Source organism: Myotis lucifugus, unplaced genomic scaffold (assembly GCF_000147115.1).
Source record: "Myotis lucifugus unplaced genomic scaffold, Myoluc2.0 scaffold_449, whole genome shotgun sequence".
Lineage (NCBI taxonomy): Eukaryota > Metazoa > Chordata > Mammalia > Chiroptera > Vespertilionidae > Myotis > Myotis lucifugus.
This window is the reverse complement of record NW_005871497.1, coordinates 604433-616653: the sequence shown is the minus strand read 5'-3', so window position 1 is coordinate 616653 and position 12221 is coordinate 604433. Positions and strand designations below refer to the sequence as shown.

Below are 12221 nucleotides of genomic sequence, written 5' to 3'. Positions count from 1 at the left end.
GCATTAGTGATTTTTAAGTATGATAAATTGACATTTCACTTCTTTATTAATTGTACTGTTAATTAAAAATTTTATAAAATTATTAAATTATTTATATTTAGTATTGTTATTTCCTCTGAAAGTGATCTGCTTACCTTTAACATATTACTACATTCTGTCCTTGAGAAAAGATGACTAATTGATCTCTTTTGTTTGCAGGCCCTTGCACTAGAAGGTACCCAATATACTTATTGACTAAAGGTGGAATATAAGCCATGATTATGCATGTGTTCAGTGGAAATTTGTAGACCTATCCTAGTGTGATTTGCCATCCCAGTTATTATCATTTCATGCTCTGACTCCAGTAACATTGGGAAAGCAGAAAAAAAACCAATACTATTCTTATAACATACTAATCTTCCTTGATGTTTCTCTGATTTGTATGTTCTAGGTGAATTTGTGAATTTTATTCTTCCATGTTCCCTACATCCATCAAACTTAGCTCTCATTTTGTGTGTTCCCCAGGATTTAGCATATTGTTAGTCAGCATACCACTTAGGGTTAAAAAATAACGATAATATTGTGTATAGAATCTACATAAAACTATTAGTATCTCTGTGTCAGGAAAGTGAGAGGAAGAGGGTAAAGTCATCTGACAAAAGACAAAGGAAGAACAGGACATGCTCACTAGTTAATGGTATTGTCAAATTCTAGGCTTTAGCTGTAGGCTAAGGTAGAGAAATGGGAATTTTGAAAACATGATGAAGATGATATATTTTCATAAAGGTCATTGTGGCTAAACTGAACAGGATTGCCCACTCATACCTGTACCACCCTGAGAATGATCTATTCCCTCTTTTTCTTGTTTCCTGTTCTACCAAATTTTTGACAAGAAAATAAGCAACATTTTGTGACCAAAAATATAACAGTTGCCACACAGGCCAGCAGGAACCCAATCACATCCAAAGAGTGGTACTGGACCCAGGTGAGGTTGTGAGAAGCTGGCCGCAGGTGTTTGGCTCCTTTGTGGCGCATGACAAACTCGATCCAGAAGACAGCTCGATCCAAGGGCTTTACAGGTTGATCATGGTGAATGCTTGATAACCTCATAGCATTCTCTTTATAGCTGTTAGACAAAGACAGACAGAAATTAGAGCTTTGTTTCCATTGAAGTTGTAAGTATATATGGTAACTTTGCATAACATGTTATCCATAGATGTGTTGAGGAAACATTTCATTCTTGCTGTGACACAAACTTTGCTGATGGAATGGTATTTTAAGAGTCGTAAAGGGGAGGGTATGGAAGAAATAGATTTTTGACACAATGTAAATAGTTTTATATTTGATCAAATGTCCTATATAATAAAGAGGTAATATGCAAATTGACCGTCACACCCTCACAAACATGGCTGCCTATGACCAGTCCGGTAGGGGGGTTAGTGAGGAATGACCAAATGACTGAAGAACAGGCTGCGTGGGGCGAGTAGGCTGGCAGGGGGGTTAGTGAGGGACGACCAAATGACCGAACCAGCAGGCTGCATGGGGCGACCAGGCTGGCAGGGGGGCCGTGAGGGGAGACCAGGCCAGCAGAGGGGGCAGTTGGGAGTGACCAGGCTGGCAGGAGGTACAGTTGGGGGTGACCAGGCTGGCAGGGGGTACAGTTGGGGGTGACCAGGCTGTCAGGAGTGTTAGTGAGGGATGACCAAACGACTGAACAGCAGGCTGCATGGGGCGACCAGGCCAGCAGGGGGGCCATAAGGGGCGACCAGGTCAGCAGGGCGGAGCAGTTGGGAGTGACCAGGCTGGCAGAGGGGTGCAGTTGGGGGCGACCAGGACAGTTTGGGGGGCAGTTGGGGGCAACCAAGCAGGCAGGCATGTGAATGATTAGGAGTCAGCAGTCCAGGATAGTGAGAGGGATGTCTGACTGATGTCCCCGAAATAGATATTAAAAATGGAATTAAAAGTAATTCTAATAAATAACATACAAAAATTAATTTCTGAAAGGAAAAATTAAATTCTTGTTATTCTATATTAATAGTGTTGAAAGGAATCACTATAACTTATGGAAAATATAGAAAATTAGTTATAGAGAAATATCATAATTAAGTTTCTGAATTAATAATGATATTTTTCCATGCCGGAAAAGAAACACAGAAAAAGAGAAAATTATCAGCTAGACCTTAAAACCCATGTCAGCATTTAAAGCTAGAAGATCATGGGTAACATTTATGTAGTTCTGAAGAAAGGAAAGTAATAGCTAAGTATATTTAGATAGGTGTGATTTTCATATCAAGGCAGTGAGCAAGTATCGATAAACATGATCTCAAAGAATTCAATATCCATGAAACTTTATTGAAAGAAAATTCCATATAATATATTCATTTAAAAGCTAATGCAAAATACTTTGGAATAAAGAATCTCTCATTCAATGGAGAATTTGATTCCCTTAAATATATATATATATACTAGAGGCCGGGAGGGTCCCTCAGGCGGGCCTGTGCCCTCTCGCAGTCTGGCATCCCTCGGGGGATGTCCGGCTTGTTTGTTCCTGCCTCCCTCAGCCGCCCGGCCCAGGTTGTTTGTTCCCGCCACCCTCAGCCACCAGGCCCAGGTTGATCATTCCGCCTCCGCCGCCCAGCTTGATTTCCCCACCTGGCTTGCTATGCTCCCAGCAAATATATGCAAATCAACCGCCATCTTGGCTGGCAGTTAATTTGCATATCTCACTGATTAGCCAATGGGAAGGGTAGCGAAGTTATGGTTAATTAGTCTATATATATATATAGACTAAATAAATGTGAAGAAAGTAAGTACCAAAAATATTGACAACTTAAAATTTTAAATAATACATATCTGAGATGAGATTACTTCTATAGTGTGAATTAAACTGAGAGAGACTAAATTTAAAACATGTAGTTAAAAATTAACACAAAAAATAAATAAAACAAAAAAAAACAATCAACACTATATACATATATTAATTCTTAACTTTGATGAAATGTTCTAGAGAAAAAAATAAGAGATAACTGTAGGTATCTACAGTTAAATATATGTAATAAATTCATTTTAATTTATTTTTAGGTAAAATAGGTAAAATTTAAAGTTTTGTTTAAAAATTTATACAATCTACATTTATAAAGTTATTAACTACTCTAGCTCTCCTTGCTGTATATATGCATATGCTAATGGTGGTATGCATTCAGTGTTAATGATAGTTATTTTTGAATGATTAATATTTGGCAAATTATCACTTCTATTTTTATACTTACTGAACATTTATCTATACTAATAAAAGGGTAATATGCTAATTAGACTGGGAGACCTTCCGGGAGACCTTCTGGACATCCTTCCGGTAAAAGCCATGGTGGCAGGGCCGAGGTAGAGCAGTTAGGGGTGATCAGGCCAAGAGGGGAGGGCAGTTGGGGTGATCGGGCTGGCGGGGGGGGGGTAGTTGGGGGCGATCAGTTCAGCAGAGGGGTGCAGATCTGGCCTAAACCAACAGTCAGACATCCCCCGAGGGGGCCCAAATTGGAGAGAGTGCAGGCCTGGCTGAGGGACACCGCCTCCCTTTGTGAATGAATTTCATGCACCAGGCCACGAGTAATATAGGAAGAAGCAGATATATTTATAAAAGTAAGCAGATGAGCCCTGTCCAGTGTGGTTCAGTTGTCTGGGTGCTGTCCTGTGTACCTAAAGGTTGCTGATTCATTTCCTCATCAGGTGCCTCAAAATATCTGAGAATTTTTGTTATCATTAACATTATTGTGAAAAAAACATGTTGATAGATACTTGAAATGAGGATTTTTGTGATTTTAGCAAATCACTTCATCAATTTGGGGAATGAAATAATAAAATGGTGTTTATATTAGTCATCTTATGGTTATTATTTAAAAGTATACCAATTACAAATACATGGTACATTGGACATTCTTGAATATGATGGGTAATGTAACCAATGGTAAGTCTTTCAAGGCTATTGTACTTACGAAGGTTCATTAATGACTGTTTTCAAGGCATCATGCAAATCTTCACTTGTCATTTCGTTTATGTTCACCTCCACAGCCACTCCTTTGGCCTTCATGTGAGCAATGTTATCATGCTGATCAGCAAACATGGGAACTCCCACCATAGGGACCCCATGATAAATACCTTCATAGATCCCATTTGTTCCACCATGAGTGATAAAAGCTTTTGCTTTTGGATGACCTGTTTGAGGGTTGGGTGAGAAGCAGATGAAAATTTCATTATATGTTAGAAGAATTTCAGAGAGAGATGGAGAAAAACTACAGGATAAAGCAATGAAGAAGGCAGTATTCTCTATAGAAGCTGAACACAGGGTTTATTGCTATCTCAGAAAACTGTGATCTCAGGAAATGGCAAATTCACTCCTGCATTGTCTGGAATGACTTTACAAGGAGGTGATATCTGAACTGTGGTTGAAATTTGAGAACTCAGGAGAGTCTTAACTGAAGGTTCTGCTTTGTGAACCAGAGGAAGCAGGAATCTCTCAATGGCCTATTGTTTCATAATATCCACTTTAAAATTGGCAGCAAAATGTGAAATTTTAAAAGTATTACACTTGATCTTAGCCAAAAGGCTGAGAAGCAATGAAATTTTAAAAGTATTAAATGTTGATTGAACTTAGCTGCTCTTAGTTACTTAACTTGTTCATCATCCAACTGTACAGCTTTTCCCCCTCAATCTTACCAAGAAGATCATTCTGGGGTATCCAGTCATAGAGCCGAGTATTGGCTCCTAATGTGGCTGGCTTCTTTCCTTTGTATCTCCATAAGACCTGTGGAAGAAAGTGCATTAATTTTACAAGTAAGAATGCACAGTTAAGGAATTTTAGGGCTGTAGAGTTATTTAAAAATCATGTAGTCCATTTTATGTGATATATAAGAGTTACAAAAGGGGTAGTTTGCAAACATTGATTGTATTTCCTTGAAAATCACTTTGCAAAAAGATGAACTGTATTTCCATAGTATTACAAAGGCTCAGTAGGCAAATGATCAAATGGGCCCAAATACAACATTTTAATGTTTTGAGAAATTTGTATTTAAAGATGGTGTCAGTTATGCTCAATGTATAATGAGTTTCAGCTTTCATCTGGAAAGAATACTATTGGTTTGCTACACTTTCTCTCCAATTGGCAAGGTGGCTGCTAACTCGGATCGTAGGTTGTACTGACCTTCTGTGGAATCTGAGCGAGGGCTGAGGCAATGAGATTGGCTTTTTCTTCTGTGAGGTTTTTGACCATTGACCCCAGAGAGAACACTACAACTCCATGTTCACCTGAACTTTGGACAAATTCTTCCATTTCCTGTAGAGATAAAGTTCTATCTATCATGAAAGTACAGGACCACAGGGGGAAAAAATCACATATATCCTATATAATAAAAGCACAGTATGCAAAATGTCCCCTCTACTGAGAGTTGTCTGGGAGTTTGACCAGGGAGTTGGGCTGGCCAGGGGAAGGGAGGGAGGCCCTGGTCGGCGATGGAAGCTGTGGTGCCAGGTGGCAGGGGGAAGGGAGGGAGTACCCAGCCAGCAGCCAGCAGCTGCTAGAGACCCTACCAGTGCATGAATTTTGTGCACTGGGCCTCTAGTTTCTAAATAGGCAGGGTCAAGGACAGCATCAGATAAACTGATAGACTGGTTAGGTATTCTACCACATAGAACCATCTAGTCTCTTTAAGAGAAAAACTGTTTCTGAAAACGATGGCTTAAATATATAATGAGTGATTACAACTAAAGGCATGGAGTCAAACCATTATCCTATATAATAAAAGGCTAATATTCAAATAGACCAAATGGTGGAATGACTGAACAACCTAACAACCAGTCGCTATGACCTGAGCTGAGCTGACCACCAGGGGGCGCACGAAACATATCGGCATCAGCAGCAGGTGGCAGAGCACAGAACATGGTGGGTGTCAGCCACAGCGGGATGGTGGAGCAGGTGAGCTGGGGTGCCGGTCGCTGTCATTGGGGCAAGCCTCTGGTGGTTACTGAAAATTCTTTGCTCCCTGCACCATGCTCCTGCTGGGTGCTTGTACTCGCTGCCAGCGCCAGAGCTGCTGCTTGCACCTGCCCCGGCTCTGATCGCTCAGCACTGTCAGCGGGTGTGAATGGCGGCTGATGGCCCCTATCATCCCTCAGTACTTCTCCACCTCCCCCTGCTACTGAGGGCAATCAGGGCAGCAGCAGCCGCTCTCACCCTCTGATGGTGCCAGCCCTGCTCACACCCACTGCTGGCACCAGCCCCAATCACTCCACACCATCAGTGGGTGGGAATAGGGCTGGCAGCACATGGGAGCTGTTGCGGGAGTGGGGCTGCTGGCAGACAGGAGACCAGGGGCCACAGAAGGAGGGGGAAGGCGGGGCCTTAGAGGATGGGCCGAGACCTGCCCCTTCCCACAGCAGCCTCAAGACCCACAGTTCCTTTCAAGGTGCACCAATTCATGCACTGGGCCCCTAGTACCAAATAAAATGATAATAAGAGGCAAATCTTCCCATGGTATGTGAAACTGTTACTCCCAAAGCTTAACCCCTACAGGCCGGGGAGCGCAATCATGCTCCTCCTGTCTTTCGCCAAAAGTGCCTGGAGAGCTATCAAAGCTTCGAAATGGCGTCCAGTTCTAAGTCTACTTTTATTAGTGATGATGATATTGCTAAATATGGCAATGTAGTAAAGGTTTCCTTAAGTTTTTGAATATGTAACTTCATTTACTTGCGATTCATAATTTTTTTCCTAAACTGCTGTAAAATCAGCAAAAATGCCTTGGCAATTTTAGCATAGTTCCTAGTATATTGGTTGGCACTCAAAGGGTTAATTTTATGACAAATAGAGTTGTTTGCAAGCTCATAAAAATATTCCTTGGAGGAAAGCCCCCCAAAAGGGGTTTAGAACTAAGCTTTAAAATTTTTCAGCATACCAGTTTACAAGCAATAAATTATTAATGACTTCATTTAACTTTCTGTTAGGAGTTTAGGATATTTGTCTGATATTCTTTCCCTGATTTATAAGGCTAAATAGAGCTTTTTAAAAAGAGATATATAATAATTTGTTTAAAAGGTGACAACACAGTCAAATGCCTGCTATAATCATGATAAATTTATGAAACAGTGATTCACTCTCTTTCCACAAGAATGTGACACTAACTGCATGCCATTAATTTGATCCTTAGCACAGAAGTAAAATATACATTTCTCTGCAAAATAAAATTCATTGCTTACAGCTGTTCAGGTTGAACACTGCAGCCTTGGATTGGGGTTTTGCACATCGTAATCTATGTGAATGTCAATCTCTAGAGATGATCATGCATTCTCTTTGCAATTATTGGTGGTTGTCCTGTGATCACTGACATGTCTCAATATAAGCCTAGTAAAATTACCAGGGGGAAAGATGATGCCACAAAAGTAGACTGCTATTTTTAGCTTAGTTAAACTTAGGAGAATATCTCTGAAGTCATAGGAATTGGTATTTTACTATTTTGATTCATCTTCCTAAGCATATGATTGAATAAAAAATATATTGGATAAAAAATATATACAACACACACACACACACACACACACACACACACACACACACTCACTCACTCACTCACTAAGACTTACATAGCTACCTGTCTGATTTGGATTCTTGAATTTACTGTCTTTCATTGCTTTTTTATTCTGTGTATTCAGTGACTGGTTTAATCCCCTTTTCAGAGATTTAAGCCATGATTGGTATTCATTTGCTCAAATATCTATATTAGTAATTGGGTTTGAAATGGAAAAATTCTTCCCTCTTGTAAAACATCTGAGTTGGTTTTATGAAATTGTAATAAACAAAATAGTGTGTCAAGGTGTTATGTAGTAAGCCACAGAATGTGTCATGTCTCTTACTCTACCTTTATTTAGATATTGGTTAACTCTCTCCTGTAATAACACTCAATAGAGTTTTCCGGAGGCTGTAACTGGTTGGTAAGAAAACCATATTCACAATCCTGAAATGATATTTTAATGTTAAATATGCACCTTAGCCAATGCAGAAATCAAGAACGCTACTGGGAACACCATTTCTTCTGCAACCTTCAACAGAGATTATTTTGTTTACCTGCAACTCAAGCAAATGAGTGTTTCCTCACTCCCTATCGATAAAAATAGTTAAATACAAGATAGTTTTTACTCTGCTTACCTATTACTCTCCTTTGTTTCCCAATATTGTTTTCTTCTAATATTTCTGGCAGCCCATATTTATTCTTTTATAGCTTTGGAATGTGTTATACAATTTCCTTTTTTACTCAAAAAACAAACAACCAAAAAACTGACATCATGGTCTTAAATAACCAATCCAACATGTGAGTTTCTTAGTTCTATGACTTGTACTTTATGTTGATGACTCCCAATCTATTTCTAATGCTCTGCTAGGACAGAAACCTTGTATTACTCATATAACTTCTAGAAATCGACATCTCAAAATTCCTTTGGCTCCTAAAAGTGAATTTGAACTCATAATTGTCATCTCAAAATAATGTTTCATTAATTGTTTCTTATTTCAGCAAAGGCCACTGCTATCCAAGAAGCCATGTCTTCTGGCAATATTTACTTCTACTCACCAAATCCTGTGTAATCTACTCAACAGTTCTCACAAAAGCCTCTTTACCACTCAAACAATCATAGTAAGTGACCCTATTCATAATTCCATCACGCTTGTTAGGAAGACTACAGCAGTCTCCTTAGTGGCTTTCAAATCTTTAGTTTCCTGTTTCTTCAGTCTCCTATCCACACTATAGACCCACTGATATTTTTAACATGCTCCTTAAATCACTTCATTCTTCAGCTTAAATATCAAAGTAAAGTCAAAACAAAAAAGTAGTATCACTCATAAGAGACCCCTATGACTTGGAAAATTGATTTTGAGTAGCAAACTGAAGATACCCAACAACACTCTATAATTTAGACTATAAAGTTTAGAGGGAAATCAGAATTTTTATCATATGGTACACAAAATCCTGAACTATAATAGACATACCTTAGGTAACGGTTTGGCAGGTTTACAATGCAATCCTCCTACAAACTCAAAATTAGGTAAGTAGGGACGAGGAAATTCAAAATCCCAATATGTCCTCATTAGCCAAATTTCTGCTTTCCCCATAGTTTCACATAACGTAGTGGGTCTTCCTGGAGAAAATAAAGTTGGGAGGATGTTGTTAGCATATATGTTTGTTAGGAAAATAAATGTACCACTACTTTCTGATGTGCTATTAAGGAAAAAGAGAAATCTAGGCCCTCTAGATTACCTATTATGTCTAGATTTTAAAAGGAAAGGGAATTTGAAGTAATATGGAACAGAGGGAGAGAAGGAGGTAGAGATAATATTTGGATAGTGAAAGAACAGTAATGTGTAAAATAATACATTCAATAAAATAAATTTCATAAAATCAAATAACAATGAATAAAATAAATACACAAAAAAGAAATTAATAAAAAAATGTAACCACAACTCCAAGTACTGATGAATTTTATATTCACTGTCTCCATCCAATTAAATGGCAGATGATACATTAACCCCATCGTATTAGCACCAAATCACCTCTCAATAGTTTTCTAATTTCCTGTCAGGAATATATTTCCATCTTCTAGATCGTATACTTTCTCATTCACTCATATTGTTGAAGAATCCCAACAATATCAGTTTAACTTATCTTCCTGAGACAAATCCAATCAACTTCAATCCATTCATCATTTTTTTTCTCGGTAGGAATTCTGAGTAATTCATACCCAGTACAACTCTTTCTAGAATGTGAAGTATACATTACACATTACCAATATCACACGTTTATTTTAGTGTTGCCTTTAAATGGTGCTTCTTGAAAGGGATAGAGTCTAAGTATTAATTTTAGAAGATTTGTTGGAAGAGTATTATTGGCAAATGACCAAGTCAACCATTTATATACACAGAAAACATGTTTTGTATCTAAGGAAAGAAAATCCTCCCTTCAGGTGACAATCCTCCTTTCTTGAGGATTCTAATAGAAATTAGTGATCTTATACACCCCAGGTTAGGTAGCCTCTTTTTAGTCATTATTTTGTATGTTTGAATATGTGTCTCAGGTTGTGTAGTCAGATGCTCTAATTTGATAATGAAGAAGCATTGCGCAAAGACACTCAGCTTGAAGTTGGCAGAAATTAGATGAGAACACCGCCTCACAGCTTCTATGCCAAAACGTTTATGCTCTTTAGAAGTCTTGTTCCATTTGTGTGATATCCTGCTTGATTAGCAACCCCCTAGGTAAAATTATTGTGCATAACCTGTAGGCCACATTTTAAGAAAGATATAACAAAGTATTCACTGAAAATCTGTATCTGCAGCAGCACAGTATCAAATCTAAAGCCAATCAAAAGTGAAGAGAATGAAATTGAGCAAAAGTATGCAGAAGTTCATAAATAATTTTGTAAAACATTTTATATGTCATACTGAGAAATTATGAAACAAAAATATACAATTAAAATTCACCACCAATCTTTTTCCCATCATTATATTACACAAAATGAGTGATGAACACAGTGGAAAATTGTGAAAATAAAATGTAATTAATAAGTGGGCTGTTACATTTCACTTATCATGTCAATATTATTATTGTTTGAATATATTTTTATTATTTTTAAAATATATTTTTATTGATTTCATAGAGGGTGGGAGAGGGAGAGGGAGAGGGAGAGGGAGAGGGAGAGGGAGAGGGAGAGGGAGAGGGAGAGGGAGAAGGAGAGGGAGAGAGAAAGAGAAACATCAATGATGAAAGAAAGAGAATTATTGGTCAGCTGCCTCCTGCATGCCCCCCTCTGGGGATCGAGTCCTTAAGCCTGGCATGTGCTCTGACCAGGAATCTATCTGGAACTGTGACCTCCTGGTTCATAGGTCAATGCTCAACCACTTAGCCACACTAGCTGGAAGAATATATTATTTTAATCCTACATGTGAGTCTACTGAAATGATTTTTTAAAGAATTCTTAGAAAGGTAGCCTGACTTTATGGCAAAATGGCTCATGTAGATGAGATATACAGGTGAGAATTTCGTGGGAGACAGTTACCAATTTCTCAGAAGTAAGTCATGTTAGCTGAGTTGATATTGATAGACAACTTTTCTAGGTTCCCTAAGTTATTAATTTCATTCCAAAGGCATGAGAGTAAACTAATTTATATAATTTCTGAATCACTCTTTAAAAATTAATACTTTACAATACATTTATATTTACTTATAAATAAATAAGTTCATATTTTAAAAACAAGGAATACAGCCACACCCAGATTCCACCCTGAATGAGATGAAGGATTTAAATAATCTGATTAATCCCTTGGAGTTAACAGCCTGTGGCCTAAAGAGGGCCTTTCAGTCCCAGCAACAACAACAACAACAGAATCACAGACATTCCAGAAAACTGGGATCTTAAGCCAGCCAAAGGAATGACATTTCAATTTTTCAATTTTATTTTTTTATTATTTTGTTAGCTTTTTTTTTTTTTTGCTTTTTTCTTTGTTTTCCCTTTTTTGTTGTTTGTTGCTTGTTTTTTTCTTTCTTCTTTCTTTGTTCTCCTTTTTTTTTGTTTGTTCCTTTATTTCTTACTTCTGTTCACATTATTTTTTTAACCACGTGAGCAACAGACACGTGAGTGGCACACTCTTGTCCAGGGAGCATCAGCCCCGAGAGCAGCCTGCCTTGAGCCTAAGAGCAGCAGCCTCATGTGGCCTGCCCCTGTCCAAGGAGCAGCAGCTGTGTGAGCAGCCCGCTTCCCTGTCCAAAGAGCAGCAACCACGCAAGCAGTCCGACCTGTTTGAGGAGCAGCAGCCGCATGAGCAGTCTTCCTATGTCTGAGGAGAGGCAGCTCTACACAGCACGCACTGGTCTGAGGAGCAGAGCCACAACAGCCTGCACCTGTCCAACAAGCACCAGCTGGTCCTAGGAGCAGTAGCCCCACAAGCAGCCCACCACATCAGAGGAACAACAGCAGTGTGCAGCCAGCCCCGATTAAGGATCAGCAGCCACGTGAGCAGTCTGCCCCAGTTCAAGGAGTAGCAGCTGCATGTGTAGCCTGCCCCATACAAGGAACAGCAGCCTCGTGATCAGCACATCCTCTGTCTGAGGAACAGCAGCTGTGTGTGAAGAATCCCCCCACCAGCCAGAGGAGCCACCACAGTGGTGAACAGCACCCACCACAGGAGCTCCTGCCAACTGAGGAGCAACTGCTACAAC

The 12221-nt window shown here is 39.1% G+C and overlaps 1 protein-coding gene across 3 annotated transcripts in view; it reads right to left on the bottom strand.

The window, feature by feature from the left end:
* Window positions 1-809: 809 nt before the first annotated feature.
* LOC102441782 (UDP-glucuronosyltransferase 2A1) overlaps window positions 810-12221 on the bottom strand; it is a 43443-nt gene continuing 32031 nt past the window's right edge. For all 3 annotated transcript variants that reach the window (XM_023744326.1, XM_014468335.2, XM_006102973.3), the window contains exons 2-6: window positions 9002-9150; window positions 5171-5302; window positions 4687-4774; window positions 3966-4185; window positions 810-1105 (exon numbers count right to left, since the gene is read on the bottom strand). In XM_023744326.1, coding sequence (XP_023600094.1) covers window positions 826-1105; window positions 3966-4185; window positions 4687-4774; window positions 5171-5302; window positions 9002-9150 — 869 coding nt within the window. In that variant the 3' untranslated portion in view covers window positions 810-825. The remainder of the gene's footprint in view (window positions 1106-3965; window positions 4186-4686; window positions 4775-5170; window positions 5303-9001; window positions 9151-12221) is intronic.